Genomic DNA, 18,575 nt, shown 5'->3' on the forward strand with positions numbered 1-18,575 from the left:
TGATGCTGCGAGAATGTGAACCGTAAAGGAGGCTGAAGGAAACGCACCGATTTAAAGCGTGACAGCGAAACCGAGTGGAGAAGCTCCGAGGGTGGACAAACTGAACCGTCAAGTGCAAAAAGTTGATTCTTTTTAGGGGGGAAAATGGAGAAAGAAATGAGTTAGTTGTTGGATCAGAGAGAGAATCGTGAGCTTTTTGCGCGTAAAACTAGCTGCTGGAGATTTTAAAAGAAGACAGAAACAACATTTGTTTATCCTCCTGAATGGACTTTTGAATTATTCCTTTTTTAAAGCCAAACAGGGGTTCCAGGATGTTTTCACTCTTCATGGAAACCTGCCCGTAGCCCGAAGATTTGGCCACTGACTGACCGTTTTACGCACGGAGGAACAAAAAACCAAAAAACAGAAAAAACGCTCAGGCATTTTTTTTTTCCTGTGGATGAACTTTCCAAAAAAGATTTGTAATGATTCGAGATCTGAGCAAGATGTACCCGCCGGCACGGCATCCGGTAAGTAGAGAGCAGCGGCAGACAAGGCAGCGTGTGTCAAAACAGCGCAGATTAACAGCAGCGCGCCTGATGCGTAATCACTTTAGATCCAGTCTCCGTGCCACCGCGCGGCCGCACGGACAATCGCGCTCATTGTCAAACTGCTGCAGCTGGATGTGTGTGCGTGCGCGCGCGTGCGTGCGTGTCACTGTCTGTGTGTGTGTGTGGTAATTTAAGAGGGGACTGAGTGAAACCAGCAGAAAATGCGATCACAGAGGCCCATTGTAGGCTACAGTCCTGCCTGTTGTGTCATGACACTGACCTTTGGTGGCTCGGCTCTTCTTGCTCTTCTCGCTCTTCTTCCTTCGCACGCGCTTTGATTTGGGTTGAGGTGCCGCACCAGCCGGGGCAGCCGTTCAAGTTCACCGTCACCGAGTCCTGCGACCGGATCAAAGAGGAGTTCCAGTTCCTGCAGGCTCAGTACCACAGGTGAGGGCTGGCTGGCTTAACATCATCATTCTGCGTTTTATTTAGAGCTGCAGTTAACTATGTAACTGATCTGGAAGAAGGAAAATTACTTTTTTTTTTAAATTTAGATAATTGAAAAAAAAAATGTTTGGTTTTAGGACTCATAGTTAAATAATAATAATAAAAACATTTCTAGTTCTACTAACAGGAGTCAGTTATTTTACTAATTTTTTTTGCATAATTCATATATTGGGCAAAAATGACTAATAAATATTGACCATATCAATCAGTGATATTATGATATTTATAGCTGAAACTCAAACCATTCCTACATGAAGTTTGAGGGTTACAAAAGTCAGAAAACTGGTGATTTCTTGCACCAGTCATGTATGATTCATGCAATATGACCAAAATGTTTGGAAGGTGCATGATGCAATAACACGAAATGTTAGACAGAAAGTGATTTTTGGTTCAGGTTATGGTTTGAAAGCGACAACAGCCTTAGTTTAGCTGTTCTTATAATCTGAGGATGAAAGTGCTTCTCGTAAACGTGCCATGAAGAGCCCCTGACACCTGGTTTGTCTCAGGTCCATCTATCACTAACCACAGGTAAACCCCACTGACCTTCATGTGCACGTCTCTCTCTGCAGAAGCAGGTGGTGTGAAATGCTGTTTCACCCGGCGTGATGAAGTGTGAAATACGTAGCTACAGGGCAGAACCATAAGCATGATAGCAATGCATAATAATCGCCCACTTCTGGCCACCTTGTAATTGTTACCCAATCACTCGGTGAGATGAACCAGTGGTCCAGTTTTCTGGTCGATCCCGGGGCTGAACAGGCTGGGGCGAGGATAATGAGCTGCATGTTTAATGCTGCAGCCACACATCAAACGGTTTCAGCCCTAACAGGAGGGGAGGAACGGATTTGGAGAAAAACAGAAAGGTAGTAAGGGTGGGCCAAAGAGAAACTCCAAGAACACACACACACAAAAAAAAACCATCCAAAATTTATATCCCTGGAGATGTTTTATTTTAGTTTGAGATCCATTTAGGGTTTTGCTTTTAAAGTTAAACTCAGATCAAAGCTAAATTTTTTCTTTCAGAATAAATTGATGCATATTATTATGTCTTTAATGTCCCAGCTGCTTCTGGTATTTCTTATTTTAATAGAATGGTGAAATATACCTGCGCCTGGAAAACATTACTCCCGATGAGTTTCTCATTAGACGAAAGCTTCCTGTGGTCAGAAATTGAAGCTTTCCTAGAAGCCATGAGAATCAAAAGAGTTAACCTTTTGTGTAAAATGGATTCTCGCCGTATGGTTACTTTTTTTGTTGATGAGACATTTTTTGCTTCCTCTCTAACGCACTGTAAGAATATATGATGAGGTTTGTGCGTTCGTCCATTGATTCGGTAATTACGGCACCACACCTGCTGAGTAAGAGCCTACGTCTGCAGGAGGAAGCTGTGGTGATCCACACGACTCTTCTCTCTTTTGTTTTCCTCTCTTAAGGCTGCACTCAGATGTAGATTATGCAAATTTGAAGTAACAGCCTCAGGAATCCACAAGTGACCTCTCACTCAGGTTTCACTTTGTTAATTTTCACATTTTGTTTATTTGATTTAACGACTCATTGACTCTCAGCTATAAGGAGTTTATCGATCATATGTGTGTGTAGCGTGTGTACAGGTTGCTGCGAGTTTGATGCAAAAACTTTAAGCTCATTTTTCTTGCCTCCTGTAGTCTGAAACTGGAATGTGAAAAACTGGCCAGTGAGAAAACAGAGATGCAGAGACACTACGTGATGGTGAGTCTCATGGATTGCTTGAGCTGGTAAAATGTTGGGCATGTGCAAAAAGACGAGCTGAGACCAACCTTCTTTATTTTTTCAGTACTATGAAATGTCATATGGGCTGAACATCGAGATGCACAAGCAGGTAAGATGCTCTTTTTTTTTTCTTTTTTACCAATATGTTGAAAAGAAGCAAAGCGGCAGCTGTTTTGTTTGCTGGTGTTAGAAGAATGGGACGTGTTTTTATTTTAGATTTGTAGATTCCAGCAGGAGATTGTCAGCATTCCTGCAAAGGTTTGAATAAAAGGGAAACTGCAGTCCCCTCAAATTTTAAACAACCACAGTTTGTGTCACTAATATTCCTCCTTGTACCTTTTACTCTTCTGTGATTGTTTCTGATCTTGATTTTAAGGGTACCATCAAAAATTAAATTCTTGTCTTAGCAGATCTTTTTATATTTACATATTTCTACTTGTGAGTGGAGCTTCCATGCCAGTCTCCGTCCTTTAAGCTGGACCAACTCGTGGTTCAGTGTCTCAGTCAGGGACAGTTCAGGCTGTGGAGACAGAACAACACATCCTTCGTCTGGATAACATTCCGCTTTTCCACCTGAGACACAAACATATAAACGTTTGTTAAACAATGACGAATGGAATTTTTTTGAAAGATATCTATGATTAAAAACATTTTTCAAAATCCTCAAATACCTCTTGATACAGCTGGATGAAATATTCCTTTTGTTAATGTTGGAGCACTTAAAAGTCCTTTATCTGAATGAAAATTATGCTTTTAACCTTGCAACCTGCTCATAAAGTGTGAGCAGCTGTTTGTCTGATGAATTTTGTATTTCTAGCGTTGCTGGGAACAAAAAAGACAAATAAATACAGTACAATTCTGATATTTCCCCTTACATGTGATCACATAGTGCCTTGAAAACGTAGCGATATCTCGGGAACTTTTTCACATTTTGTCACGTTTCAACCACAGACAAAGTATTTTACAAGGTTTTTTATGAGATAAACCAACACAAACTAGTGCTTAATTGTGAAGTAGATGGAAAATGATACATGGTTTTCAATTTATTTTAGAAATAAAAATCTGAAAAGTGTAGGGTGCATTTGTATTCAGCCCTCTTTCACTCTGATACCACCAACTAAAATCCAATCAATCCTTCTGAAGTCACCTAATTAGTCACTAGAGTCCACCTGGGAGTAATTTAATTTAATTTAATTTCAGCATAAATGCAGCTGTCGTGTGAAAACAGAAGTTTGTTGCAGAACACTACTGATCAAACAGCATCATGAAGACCAAGCAGCACACCAGACAGGTCAGAGATAAAGCTGAGAAGTTTAAAAGCAGGGCTGAATAAAAAATGCGCCCCACCATGTATTTTTGTTACGTCGTTGCCTCTTCTTTAGAAGGGCTCTCTGGGTGAGACGTGTCCGTCTGAGTAACTCCAATATTAGGATTGGTCATTGTACTGTGGCATGAAGGCGTGCACCGAGTCGTCTGCTGGCCTGGTGGGGATGTGGGCGTGGCAGGAAGAGACACAGATCGTCATTCTCTGAATGGAGGACAAATCCCTTAAATAGTTTTTAAGACCAGGCAAAACATTTTTTTATGAAGAAAGGAAATATTTAAGTTTGAGTTTTTTGAAAATTAGATTAGATTTAACTTTAAAGTAGTCATGTATACCCTCTTTTTCACACAGTTTCCTGAGGCCTATGACTGTGACTTGCTTTAATGCTTTGGTCGATATAAAACAAAGATATTTCAGTACTGCAACTTTCTGCCCTACCATGTCTAGCTTTTTTTTTTTGCAGCTGATTTTATGGAGTGTTGTGTAAAACTCAATGCAATGCAGCCTCCTCCTGTTCATGTTACTCTTTTGAAATAGTTTTACACAGTAAAATGACACTTTGTGACCCTTAAAAACAGCAGTATTCAGCCTGATGGGTACATATAGTACAATCAGCGAACAGCTCAGAGTCATCAAGCTAATAATCATGATAACGTTTTAAAAAAATAGCTTGAATGGCTGTTTCATTCACAAATGTTTAAATTTTTATTGTCTGCAGTTCAGCCAATTATAGCTGGTAATTGTCTCTCTTTTGGGCAAAATTGTTGTCAGTCATGTTCTGAACTCTCAAACTTCACAAATACAAACACCAAAGTAACAAGATGGCCACCCAGATGGCTGATTAGTCCAATCGTATTATTATTATTTTTTCTGTTACCTTTTGGCTCCATAAACTGTGGACTTTAATGGCAGTCAGTACCTCTGAATGATGTTTTGGTTTTTAGGGTCTTGTATTGAAAAATGTTGCTTCTACAGGCTTATTTTAAATGAAGCTTACTTTTTGTTTCGTTACCTCTGCGCCCGTTAATGTACAAACGATGCACGGTGAGATAAAGAAGGACAATATTACAGAATTCCTAGTTGAGAATGAAAATGAGAAAACCCAGTAGTGTAACATTACTGGGTTGTTATATTTTCAAGGAAAAGAAACTATTAAAGTGTTGAAGAGAATTTGGAGATATTAGCAAAAAGAACAAAAGTTTTTTGAATTCACACTTCCGGCGTAGAGTGAATGCAGCGTGATATGAAAATGAAATTGGGTGGAGATAAAAGGCACTTTTACAAAATAGTTCTGCGAAATGGTCACAAAGACCAAACTGTCTAAGCTTCCTCTGACCGTTCATATATCACTAACTGAGCCAGCAATGGCCTGCACTGATGTAATGTGCAGAGATCCACAATCAGAAATAAAACGAGACATGGAGCAAAGAGCTGCTGCGCTGACGCGGAGTGCTACGGATGTCTTCCTACTACCATTTTCAAAACACGACGACGCAAATGCAAAGTTGCTGTGCGTCGTCGTCAATCTTCTCCTCAGTAATAAATCTGTTTCTTGTTGTTTAGGCTTTTAAATCCTGCGTCGGGGTTGCACAGACTGTAAGTCGTCGCTACGTCACATCACTGAGCCACAAAGCTGGCTTACCTTTTTCACATGTCGACTGTTACGCCTCTGATACGACCTCGCTTGACTCAAAGGCGCAACAGGGGTGGGTTGGTTTCAAACCCCCAAATACTGCCTCGAGCTTTTAGGAAATCGGCGCCAAGACGACTAGAAGGCGTCCCAGTCACAGCTTAAAGTGCCTAAAGATGAAGAGGCTAGTTTTCCTTCAACTTTGCAGAAGCAGAGACATTTTCTTCTTTACTGTTTTTGCTAAAATACACAAAGATGGTGCATTATGACGCAAATTATTGTTTAAATTTTCTGTTTTTATACAACTGAGGTAATTTGTTGTTTACATTCCAAAACTGTGAAGAATATGGCAAGATAAGTTCATTTTATGGGTTCAACAGTGATGTTTATTAAATATCTTTTTTTTAAACATGAGTAAACTCTGTTGGAAATGGTAGCTGACAGGAAATGTTAAGTGTTACAAATTTTTTATAAATTATATCTGCATATTTGCATGACTAACACACACAAAAAAATAATTTGATCCAACTCCTCATCTGCCTGCCTGCCAGTCTGCCAGTCTGCCTGTCTGTCTGTCTGTCTGTCTGTGAGAGTTGATAGCCATTTCACATGCGAATAAGAATTTCATCAGTTTAATTGAACAAGATAATGGGCTGAAAAATGACTGAGGCCAATAAGGATTTGGCCTTTAACGAGCCTTTACATTGCTGCTGCTTTTTTTTCCCCCCTTCTTCTTTTTAAACACGGAGGATCATTAGCATAAATGTCTGTGTTAACCACACATGAGCTGCCACGATAAATAGACCACAGCGAAGCAGCTACACATCCATGTTAGCTGAAATGAGCGTGTGTGTGTGTGTGTCAGTATGAGGAGACGTAATAAATGCTTCGCCTTTGTCTTGCTGTGTATGTGTTTTTCTGTAACTATACAGTCTGTTTACTTTGCTTTGTGTGTGTGTGTGTGTGTGTGTGTGTGTTTAACAGCCCATTCATATTGCACAAATTTACACTGTGTGCATGTTTTTGTGTGTGTTAGGCTGTAGGCACACTTTAGATGTTTATTTAGTTTTGTATGCACTATTTGTGAATCTGTGCACACTTTCCTGTGTGCTCACATTTTGCTTGTGAGTGTGTTGCTTGTTTGTGTTTGCCCCTGTGTGAAAGTGTGTTTCTGTGTGTGAATGTTGCACACACATGCAGCTTTTTACTGGCACACTAATCATAGTTGTCGGATGAAATATGGGGTGTCTCTTATAAATCCCGCCCGCCTGCTGCTGTTTTTTTTTTTGTTGTTGTTTGTGTGTTTATGTGTGAGTGTGTGTGTGTGTGTGTGTGTGTGTGTGTGTGTGTGAGGACAAGACAGACAAAATGAGAAGCGGTAAAATGTGGCCTGTAGCTCTGCGTGGTGCCGGATGATTTCTGATGTCGGCAGAGTGAATCCCTAATTTCTGCCTGCAGCCTGTGTTGCATGCTTCAGGCGTGTGTGTGTGTGTGTGTTTTTTGTGCGAGAGAGTTTTGGAAGCAAATTATTTTGACTCTCACAGCAGCATGCCTGGACGTTAATGTGTGTATGTGTGTGTGTTTTATCACGGCATTCAGTTTAGCAATAGAGGAGAAGAAGAGTAGTGGTGATGTTTCTTGGGACGGGGGGTATTAAGGCAGTCATCCATCACTTCCAAGTGATTCACTAATATTGCTTGTTTAGCATTTTCTAAGGGTAATAGGCCCATTGATTTTTGGCTCGGCTCTCTGTTTTATTTACACAGAACAGCTCTGGTGCCCGGGGAGAGAAATGTACCAAGGCTCGTTAAAGAGAAATTGACTCGTAGATGGAGGAGAGCACGGGGTGGGAGGTGGGGGGCGGATGAGGGCACAAGGGTTGTCGGAGGGTGGGGGGGTGGTGGAGCACGGGACTGAGAGACGACAGCTAATCAATTGCAAATTAGCAAGGCTGAAAGAGAAATAAAACAAACGTAGAATGTGTGGGGAAAGAAAGGAGGCGCAAGGACGAAGTGGTGAAAGAAGGAAGTAAAGAGACGTTTAGATACTGAAGGCTGGCAGAGATTTCAATTAGGTCTGACAGGTTATTTTACTGCAGAGGAAAGGGAGCCGTTTGTTTCATTAGGAGGACTTTGGTTTCATAGTTTTTGTTGTCAGTTTGATATTTAGACTAGAACTTTTTTATCAAAAGGCTTAAAGCTCATTGGAGTCCTAGTCAATGTCTTACCTGTTGTAGATAGCTCTGATATTGGCCTCAGTTTGAAGAAACAGTTTAACTCTGATCAGATTGATGACCAAACAGTTACTCAGGCCAGGTTTGGAAAATAGATTGCTGCGTTTTTAAAGCATCTCTAATCTCAAAGGTTTTGTGGCAGTTCATGCAAACACAGTTTCACAAACATTTTCATTGTTGTGAATTTTGCATGTTTTTTTATAAAAAAAATGCATCTATGGTAGATAGATATCTATATTGGAATTTACAAGTTCCAAGTTAGAAAAAACAAATGGTACGCCTCCTAAAGTTAGATGTTTGACATGCAAAGCCCAAGGCTTCTGACCAACCCCAACCATAACATCAAATATGGCTGCCTCACTCATAAAGAGTGAAGATATCAGCTGAAATAAACTATTTATCTACCCTTTTGTTAGTTTTTATCTTATTAAACTAGTCACTCACGAAGGTATGATTGCTACTAGTGAGCTTACAGAGTGTTTGAAAAAAAAAGCAGAGAAACACTACCATATTGTTAATTATAGTTAGCCGCCTCACCGAGCTAACAATAAGCAAATCCTGCTGTTTTTTTGTAGTTGGAACCAAAACGTAATTAAATTGAGTGTAATGTCTTTTTCAGATCTGTTTCGATTTCCATGGTAAATGAAACGCAGCAATAATCTCACCTCTGCCTCCTGCTTAACTATGAAGAATCAGTGTTCATCCTTACAACCATTTAATCATTAGGACTTGTTAAAATTGCATGATGATGAGCAGCTGTCTCCACAAGAGATCATGTAAAGAAATGCCTCTTTTTTGATCCTTTTATGACTATCCTATACTGTTGTTTTTGTATATGAATTTCAACAAATCAGTTTTTTCTTTTGACCGTTCATCATCCAGCCTGATCTGTTCGTAGAGTTCCTTTTTTGTTTCCTTTCTGTCCCTCCCCACCAGTCTCTCTGTGCCTTTGCTTTCACACACCTACTCACACACACAGTCACAGGGGAATACAGACTTTATATGGTGAGGTCCATTAGGTGTATTAGCTGGTGGTGAAAAGTGGTGCTGATGTGGTGCTTACAAAGCTCCGCGGGGGAGATGGACATTTGATCTTCTTTCTGACCCAATCTGACTCCCGGGCTCCTGCCTGATCTAATTTCATTGTTGTTAGGAGTTAAAGTGGGACTGTGTGAAAGCGTTCTTGTTTTCATTGATATTGTCCTTGTCGACAACATTTTGTGCGGCACCTGCTGATTTATTCTCAGTTTGTCACATCGTTCTAAATGAAAAACATAAATACATTAATCCAGCAAGTTAATAGGCAACAAATAAGTTGTCTGAGGTAAATATATAAAGTGTACTCAATGGCCTGAGGATATTAAACCATTTGTTGCACTCAAAGTTTAATGTTATTTAGTTTCTGCTCACTGTTTGTTTCTTTTTTTAAGACATTGCTAGCACCCCCAAAATAAATAAATTCAGGACTCATGTTATCACCTCAGAGGTTGTTGCAGCTTTATGTGACCACAGAGTCTTTTCAACTAGCAATTCGCTCCATGGATTGACCTGATTTATGTCCTAACCTCAGAGGAGTCTCTGTCCAGTTGTGTCTTATTATCCATTCACTGTTGGGCCAGTGACAGGTCCAGGTCGAAGCTGAGTCCTAATCATTGCTGGAACAAATTTCCCAGGTTTGAAAATACCTCAGAAAAAAATAGAAAAAGAAGCTCCGGTTTTTGCTTTGCTCTCTACAGAGCAAAGAGGCGTGCTGGCCAAACTGGCTGACATCCCTGCTCTCTGTCCTGCAGTCACCGTGGTTTGCCGCTGATGTAAAATGTCATCTGAAATTGGTTGTGCTGCACGGTGGAAAAGCACCTCCATTTTCTTTACTCCTCCAGTCTTTTTGTTTCCACTTTGATGGTAACGTCTCAGGGTCAACTTTTCAAAATGAATCTCTTCAGTCCTCAGAATACTATAGAAGAGATATGTACATTTAGCCAAACAAAACAAACAAACAAAAAGGTATAGCATTTTATAGTTCACTTGCTACAGGATTAGTTTAATTTTTAACATTATTATTGTATTCTTTTAGTATTTTAAGAGAAATCAATTGATTGGAGTTTCTTATTGGCGTCTCCCGATCATCAGAAACCAGAGTAGCTGATGGCTGATTTCTGAAGCAGATTTGTTTGTTTAAGCCCATAATTATAACAGTTTAATTTTCATACATAATATGCAATGGCTTAGTATGTTCAGGTTATGTTGTTATATTACAACAATCAGCCTAATTAAATAACCAACTGTTTAATAAGTTTATCTAATTTCTTTTCAAATTTACTGAGTAATTATTGTGCAGGAAAACTAACACAGCAATGGTTAACACACAGTTTGACAGCTCTGCACTCCAACCCTACAGGTGGCAGTAAAGGGCTTGTTTGTTGACTGTTGCTTTTTTTTTCTAAACTTCATGCTGTTTTTGTGTTCTTGTAGTCCACGAGTGGAAAACAGTGACTCTCCTAGTACAGCATCTCATCAAAACAAGCAACCTTGTTGTTTTTCTTCTTTTACTCATGGTCAGATTTGCAATTCTGTTTGTCCGTGGTGTGTTTAGGGGCATCTTTTGAAAGGGAGTTTCATCATTGTGCACATGTTGGTGTTCTGGTCTGCACACTGTCAGCCGTGGCAGAGCTTTGGAAACTGGTAGACATGACCAAATTTACTTCACAGAGCCCCATATAATGGAATTAGTATTGCTAAATGTCACTACACTGTACACACTGAACCTTTTAGAGGTTAAAAAAAGTCACAACATTTATGTAAAAATGGGTAATAATGATTATGATTACTCATTTTTTTTATACCTGCAGTTTATCCCATTCCTGTCTTTCCTGTCAGGAAAGGGTCCGTCTTAGCCTTAAGCAGAATCACAAGCTCATTTTCCTGCTGTATAAATATTGAGCATGGCTGACACTTCACACTAGGGTTCCCTTGAGCAAGGCACTTAAACCCCGACTAATTTCCTCATTGGAGTATCTCAGAGGCTAATATGTACGGGAGCGCTCCCCGGTGTGTAAAACAGTGAAGAGGAGACAAGCTGAAAAAGGGCATGTGTGCTCAGCACATCTTGCCTGTATAAATATTAAATAAAAAATGTCAGTGTTTTAGGTTTTCTGTCAAAGTGCAACTGCAGCTGTGAATTATTGATAAATAAGCTGATAATCAATTCTTCTTTTAGTCTCCACCTCCCAGACATTATAAGACTCTCTAAACCTGATTTTTTAAAAATGACATCATGATTTTTAGTGTCTGAAGAATATTTAAGTCTCAACTTGAAGTAATGATTGTCTTTTCACATTATTTTCCTTCTATGAGTTGCTTGCTCAAACGCTTTTTGTGTGACCATCCGTGACTGTCTTTGTCAGCTATAAATCTTTTTTGTTGCTCCTTCTACAAAACGGCATAATCTTCACAGGAGGTGATGGAGCTTTTTGACAGCTTTAGTCCACATAATAGCAGATTTGAAATGGTTTTAACAACCTTGGATGGTTGTTTTTTAAGACTGCAAGCTTAATTTGACCTGATATGTAACAGAAACCTTTACAAATATCAGTGTACAGTGCTGTTTGTTAAAATAAACCTATTAGCTTCTTAAATATTTGATTAAAAATACATTTAATAATAAAGTAATGTCAGTGTTCAGGATATAATTGAAATAATAGGAGTAAGAAATTCGACAATTAGGATAAATCCTTTTTCAATTACTTAATTATATATACATTTTTCCTTGTCTTATGTTAGAACAATCTGATGTCTGATGTATGTATCTGATACTCAGATATTGTGATATATAATACATAATAATTCGGAATATCTGATATTCACAGTTTGCTCCGTTTCATTTATTAGAAATAAACATTTTATTTTATAAGCCAAATTCATTTTTTGCCCAGTGTGTAACAAATGTCTCAATCTGAAAAGCTTTTGCATGAACACAGCCAAAGTATCTGGCTTGTCATACAAATGACAGAGATTTCGATTTGCTGTTCCCCAAATAATTTACCTTCTGCAGGTGTTACCTTAAAACTTTTCTTCACAGTTAATCACAAGAAGAAGTACAGTCCAGATGGAGCTGTATGTCGCTTGTTTTACAAATAAATGAGATGATGTTCATCCCCAGGTGCCCATTAGCATGCGTTTCTGTGCGAGTCTATGCCTTTTGTCTGTGTTTATGTTTGGATTTGAGTTGCACTGCTAGCACTCCCTTTGGGACGGCGGATCAGGCAATTTGCTGTAAAAAAAAATCCCACCTGATCTGGAGGAAGTAAGTGCCAAATAATCTTTAAAAGCCAAGCCTCGGGTTCAGTAAAGAACATCTGATGAATACAAAGAAGGCTGTGGAGGAAAGTACGGCCTCCGCTTGTGGAAGTGTGTGTCTGTATGTTCACAAAGTTGTGTTTATGTGAAGCTTCGCTCGTACTTCTGGCTGAAGGATTTATTTAAGTGTACACCGGGAGGGGGGGTGCTGTCGTTGCCTCTGGGGGAGTCTGTTACGACTGATACCAAACTTCACCTCTTCAAAGGTTATGTACATGAAACAAGGTTAGCGACGTGGCTTCTTGTGCATTCCTGTTGTTATTTTGCCAAGCTCACGCAAAACAAATCCTAATGGCTTTCAAGAGCTCTTTATTTCCTGATTAATAGGACAAATTTTCATGTTTCTCTTCATCCATCTGTTCAAATGGATTTCCGTTCGGTGAAGTGGTGTTTCTTAGAAGGAGTTTCTATTTTCAAAACCCCTTTTAGGCTGCATAGGAAGAACCTGTATGAGTGAATTTATTTTGACCAAAACTGAACTTTTAGAGCTAATTATGACACCAAAAAACTTTTGCTTTTGATAAAAGAAACAAAACAAACGCAAACCATCATATTTGTCGTCATCTTACATAAGCACAAAACAGACATAACAGATTTCTTTTTAGTGCTGCATCATTTCAGAAAAAAACATGACGAATATTGTGATATCAGTTGTGATAAACTTGTATTTTTTTCATTCCTCTCTTCTCTTCTTTCATCATGATGCTCCCATCACTTTCCGTGCACTTTAACTCAACTCCAATTGTTTAAATCAGGTGTGGGTGTCCAGGGCATCCAGGAGCCATTCTTCTAGTCAGTTATATTAATAATAATAATAATAATAATAAATCCAATTTATACCGCACTTTTCATTAACAAAAATCTCAAAGTGCTACACAGTGCAATTGAAATCAAAGATAAAAACAAGATCATAAAAAAAATATAAAAAAATAAAAAAATAAAATCAGAGATAAAAACAACATCATAAAAAACATGTAGAAGCAGAATAGGCTTGCTTAAATAAAAAAGTCTTCAAGCCTCTTTTAAAATCAATCAATGGTTGGGGAGCTCTCAAATAATCTGGGAGAGAGTTCCAGAGCCGGGGGGCAGCGACAGCGAAAGCCCGATCTCCCATGGACCTCAATCTGGAGCGAGGAAGGTGAAGGAAGTTACAGTCTTGTGATCGTAGAGATCTGGTGGATGAATGAGGAATGAGAAGGTCCTTCAAATAATCTGGTGAGGTCCCATTTAAACACTGATGGGTGATGAGCGCGATTTTGTACTGAATCCTGCAGTTGATAGGAAGCCAGTGAAGATCATGCAGGAGAGGTGTAATATGGGCAGATTTGCGGGCCCTCAAAAGAATCCTGGCTGCACTGTTTTGAATGTATTGGAGCTTCTGAAGATGTTTTTTATGGATTCCAACAAACAGAGAGTTGCAATAATATTATATTATAGGTGCCATAATATATAACACACTAAGCTTTCCAAGTACCATCATTATGACAGATGTGAAAAAGCTGCTGAACAAGCATAAAAGCTTCTATTCGAGTGGTTTCTATGAATTTGTTGCCAGAAACTTGTTTGCTCCACAAACTCTGTGGTCTTAGCTTTTCTTCTGCAGCTGCATCAACTAACTGTAACTTTAATCCAATTTCTTCACTGTTTTGCACTTTTTGCTACTAGCAGGTCCGATAGAGGCTTCGCTGGCACTGCATAAGAAGCTGCTAGTTCACTGGTTCACTGTTGTCCACTCCAGTTTCCACAGGATTTCTGAAAATGTTCACAATTGCCCTTCTGTTTCAAATCGTAACCATTTGGAGCCAAATGCTAACTAACCTTGGTTAATTTGATTTCCATCCATCCATCCGTCCATCGATCGATCCATCCATCCATCCATCCATCCATCCATCCATCCATCCATCCATCCCCTTTTATTTCTGTTATGGTTGGTGGAGAAGTTGGTGCCTATCTCCAGCGGTCATTATGTGAGAGGCGGGGTGCACCATGGACAGGTTGCAAGTCCGTCACAGGACCTTCATATCATGCTAAATGAGAAGTTTGCAAAGCTTGTTCTGATGCAAAAAAAAATCATCTGTTGTTGAGGTAGAAATTAGCCTTCCAGCGACCTGCTTTTGATTTCTGCTTTAAACCTGCAACTAAACACCTAAATCTTCATTCAAAGCATAAAGGGATGAAACATGTAAGGGTGCTGTTTTATAACAACAAAGTGTGAAATTAAAATAAAAGGGATTCAGCTTTGTTGTATTGATTGCAATTCCCTTTTTAAAGTTGCAAGTGTGACAGGATTGTAACACTAACTTTTACATCACCATTTCTTGACACTGACTTGTTTACAAGTTGTTTTTTTTTCTTAAGCAATCCAGTGGTTCTGTTTCAGAAATAGTTTATTTTTTTCTTCCTGGAAGGTGCAGAAAACAGGAAGCAGTCGGAGACACCACTCAATAGTTGTTGCAAGTTAGCACTAATTACCTTTATTGCAAACAGCAGGTGGTTGGATTTCAAGGCCCCAAAGACAGATTGCTGTAACTCAGGAATGATGCTCACATATTATAAAAACGTACTTAACACTGAAAGGTTGAAAATAAAGTGTGGTAAACTCAAGACCAGAGCAGATGAAAGCTTTATTTCTCCTTATTCACAATGGACGTGTGTGTGTGTGTGTGTGTGCATTACATACAGTATTTCAAATGAGTATAGATTCAAAACTTTGTACAGTTTAAATAGAACAAAATGATTAGTGTTGAAGTAGTGGCAGCAACACTAATTTGAACTGTTTTAAATACACTGATAATTTTAAAGTAAATGCATGTTTTGTTTGTGGCAAATGGTTGTGTGAAAAAGTGTTTTCCTGCACTGTTGCTGTCATTATAAATGCATTTACTGCTTTGACATTTTCAGTTCTGTAAATGCATAAAGCTCTGCATCATAATAGAAAAATCTTTTTTTTTTTTTTTACAATAATGATGTTTCAGTTTCTGAATTTGTGTTGGTGACATTGGTGGAAAGTGTTCTTTGCTGTGGTGACTTCCAGAGATCATCTGTAAACCAACAGGTTGTATCTCTCTGGGCTGCATCTGTTGGGACCAGTTGACGAGTCAAAAGTGTGAGAAAATTGCAAGAAAATACGCAAATTTTCTATTCCAGTCCCACTGAATTCAAAGTGATTACAACCAAGTGACCAGCAAGTCATGTGGCTGTGCTTTGAGTGGCCAAGTTCAAAATCAACACCTTATTTTGTGTGTGTGGCTTACAAAGAGAAACCCCACGCGAACGTTTCGAGACCCTTTGGAGACTCACTAATGCCATCAGCCAACTAGTCACAAATAGTCAAAGTACAGATACTAGCTAAACTTTTGTTTCCTCTTTTTTGTCTTTTTATACAGATAAAGTACAGTATCTGTTATTTGGAATTTTTTGTCTGATGCATGAAAGTTGCTAAACTAACTCAGCTTCAGCTCAGCGGTCGGATGTTTGTCTTCCAGTCGGAGGATCGGGGCGTTCATCCCCACCTCCTACAGCTCGGTGAAGTGTTTTTGGGCAAAACACTAAAACTTCCACCACCCCTGAAATGCTTATGTGCTCCTAACCCTAACCCTGCAATGCTTATCAGTGTATGAGTGAGAATATAAAAGTATATAGTATAGTAGAAGGCATGGGATGAGTGTGAATGGGTGAATGTGAAACTTTGTAAAGCACTTAGCAGGACCTGGAGAGGTTAGAAAGGTACTACAGAAGTGTGGAGCATTTACCTCTCATGTTGTTCTGTTTTTATTATAATAGGCCTATAAAAAATCCCTCAAATTCAAAATGCATAACATTTTGTGTGTAACAGATTGATTTCTGCTGCTGTATAAACAGAGTAGTTTTTGTCACATTCAGAAGCTGAGAGGCAGTACAATTTATGTGTGTTTGTTTCTGTGTATTGATTTGACTCTTAATGGCTAAATGAATGGCTCTCTAAGTAAATACCACAGCTGTTATCCTAAAAAAGCACGGAATTACTTTGACCAAGCTTTGTCTAGTTTTAAAAGAGAGAAAAAAAATGCATTCTGACACCTCTTGGTCCAAGTGTTACAGCTTTTAACTGATGGTTAAAAGCTGTAACACTCATTCAGTTTTTGTTTTTTTTGCAGAATTTTATTAATTTCTTCAGGACTAGACTTCTAGTTCTGTGAGATTCTTGGGTTGTTTTGTAAGCACTGCTTTTTCAGGTCTTTTGACAGAACTGTGTTGCTGTTTAGGCCAAGATTTGTGAGCACACATTCAACAGTTCTGTATCTTTTGTCTAAAATACAATTTGGAACAAAAGATCATTTTGATTTGTCCTTCAGCCACTTCGCTATAATAAGGTTGGCAATTAAAGGTTTAATGTTGTCCTTTAAGCTCTGTAGAGGTCAGTTTATTTTCTAACCACAATATCACTGTAACCAAAGTTTAGACAAACTTTTGCATGCAGCTGTAACGTGACAGTGTGGACCTTTTTATGTGAAAATATTGTGAGTTGTTACTTCACCATAAAAGGTGATGATCTCAGACTTTAAAGGCTGTGTGAAGAGGATGTCTTTGTGACTGCCGGCAAATTTGAAAATGATTGTGTTTTCTGCACCCCCCCCTTTCCCCCCTCCCCACCTCCGCCCCTCTGTCTTGCAGGCGGAGATTGTCAAACGGCTGAACGCAATCTGCGCCCAAGTCATCCCTTTCCTCTCTCAAGAGGTAAGAGTCAAAAACGCCTGTCTCTCCGAGTTAAGAGAGATGTGGGTGAGAGGAAGAATAGGAGGGAGGAAAGAAGGCTGAATTGTGTAAATAGGAGGAAAATTGTGTGGAGGATTCAGAAGCAAAAGGGCAAAACATAGACACACACACACACACACACATGCTTGCAAATAGCCATATGCACACACAGCCTCACACAGACACAGATTATCCTGGGCTAATCCTTCCTACTAAGGATAGGCAGATAGGCTCTGAACTTATCAAATGTCTCCCACTAACATATGCAGGAGCCAAACAGCTGAGTGTGTATGAAAGAAAATACTTTTAGTTGAAAAAAAAAAAAACACATTCATTTGGGTACTTATACAGATTTGGGTGTAAAAAGTGTGTTTTATACAGTGTTTATCATCCAGTGTTGGGGTGTGTCTGTGTGTGTGTGTTAAGGTGATAAATCCTCCCTCCGAGGAGCTAACTGTGTGTGTGTGTGTGTGTGTGTTGAGGGGTGGGAACAGCAGGAACGAGTGAGTTTGGACTCCAAAAGCTCTCCTTCAGATTAGCCACGGATTAGGAGGGTTTAGGATGGATTAGGAATAATGGCATTAGACGGTGGTGCTGCTACACAGCCCTGAGGCCTGAAGAGAAGGAAGGCAGGAAGAGGAAGCTGCTTTGTGTTGATGTACAACCTCGTTCACTCTGTGTTCATATGAAATGATGCGTAATAGCACCTCATATTATTATTATTATTATTATAATGCAGCAAATACTGTCAACTGTATCCACACATGCTTATGGGGGTTCTGTTATTTAAATTCCTCTCAATTTCTGATATTGTTTTTTAAATCTACTTTACAATTTTCTTTGACGGGAGCTCTGTTGTCACTGATATTAGTTTTCATTGCATTCAGTGCAGTACGTGTCAGCTGAGCAGGTTTTCTAAGCATTCACATGATTGAGTCTGTTTTTTTATTATGACCGCTGAGACTTTTGGTTTATATTTATATTTACCAAAATATTCCCCATAGAAAAACATTGAGTTCTTGTAGATTTCTTCACAAACACCGTTCTCTTTGGAATCTTTGTCAGCGTACTTGCTCTGTTTCTGTTTTCTCACGCTACTTTTAAATTTTGGCTACTTTTAACTTTTAGTTAGCATTGCTAATTTTAGCTTCTAGCAATCCTTTTGAAACTTTTAGCTACCCTTTTGCTACTTTTAGCTTTTAGCTTACATTTTGCTTCTTTTAGGTAGCCTTGTTTAATACTTTTAGTTCTTAGCTAGCATTTACCTTCTTTTAGCTTTTAGGTAGTGTTTTGCTTTTTTTTTTAGCTTTTAGGAAGTTTTCAGCTGATTTTAGCTTTTAGCTAGTGTTCTATTTTTTTAGCTATGACAACTTAGTTTTTGTTTCTTCAGCAACTTAGCGTTCACTCTGAATTTTCACAGAAAATTGTGATTTCTCTAGTGCAACTTTAAGACTCTACCAGTTATTTGAAAAACATGAACAGAATAATCGAATGCGACAATTTAAATGAAAT

At 38.9% G+C, this 18,575-nt stretch overlaps 1 protein-coding gene and 1 long non-coding RNA gene across 5 annotated transcripts in view; one reads left to right on the forward strand and one right to left on the reverse strand.

The window, feature by feature from the left end:
• The first annotated feature begins 388 nt into the window (after positions 1 to 388).
• LOC108233636 (transducin-like enhancer protein 4) overlaps positions 389 to 18,575 on the forward strand; it is a 36,158-nt gene continuing 17,971 nt past the window's right edge. Inside the window, exons 1-5 of one of the 3 annotated variants that reach the window (XM_017412219.3) lie at positions 389 to 509; positions 880 to 977; positions 2,702 to 2,765; positions 2,851 to 2,895; positions 16,983 to 17,045. In XM_017412219.3, coding sequence (XP_017267708.1) covers positions 465 to 509; positions 880 to 977; positions 2,702 to 2,765; positions 2,851 to 2,895; positions 16,983 to 17,045 — 315 coding nt within the window. In that variant the 5' untranslated portion in view covers positions 389 to 464. The remainder of the gene's footprint in view (positions 510 to 879; positions 978 to 2,701; positions 2,766 to 2,850; positions 2,896 to 16,982; positions 17,046 to 18,575) is intronic. The other 2 variants (XM_017412221.3, XM_017412220.3) reach the window with 2 other exon arrangements.
• On the reverse strand, positions 950 to 5,811 carry LOC119617148. Of its 2 annotated transcripts, XR_005233334.1 has the most exons (4): positions 5,753 to 5,811; positions 3,213 to 3,359; positions 1,581 to 1,859; positions 950 to 1,047 (listed from the first exon to the last, which is right to left on the reverse strand). It is a non-coding gene; the product is annotated as an uncharacterized LOC119617148 (long non-coding RNA). The 2 variants fall into 2 exon arrangements; XR_005233333.1 differs by having other exon boundaries at positions 969 to 1,859.

Source organism: Kryptolebias marmoratus, linkage group LG1 (genome assembly GCF_001649575.2).
Source record: "Kryptolebias marmoratus isolate JLee-2015 linkage group LG1, ASM164957v2, whole genome shotgun sequence".
Taxonomy (NCBI): Eukaryota; Metazoa; Chordata; class Actinopteri; order Cyprinodontiformes; family Rivulidae; genus Kryptolebias; species Kryptolebias marmoratus.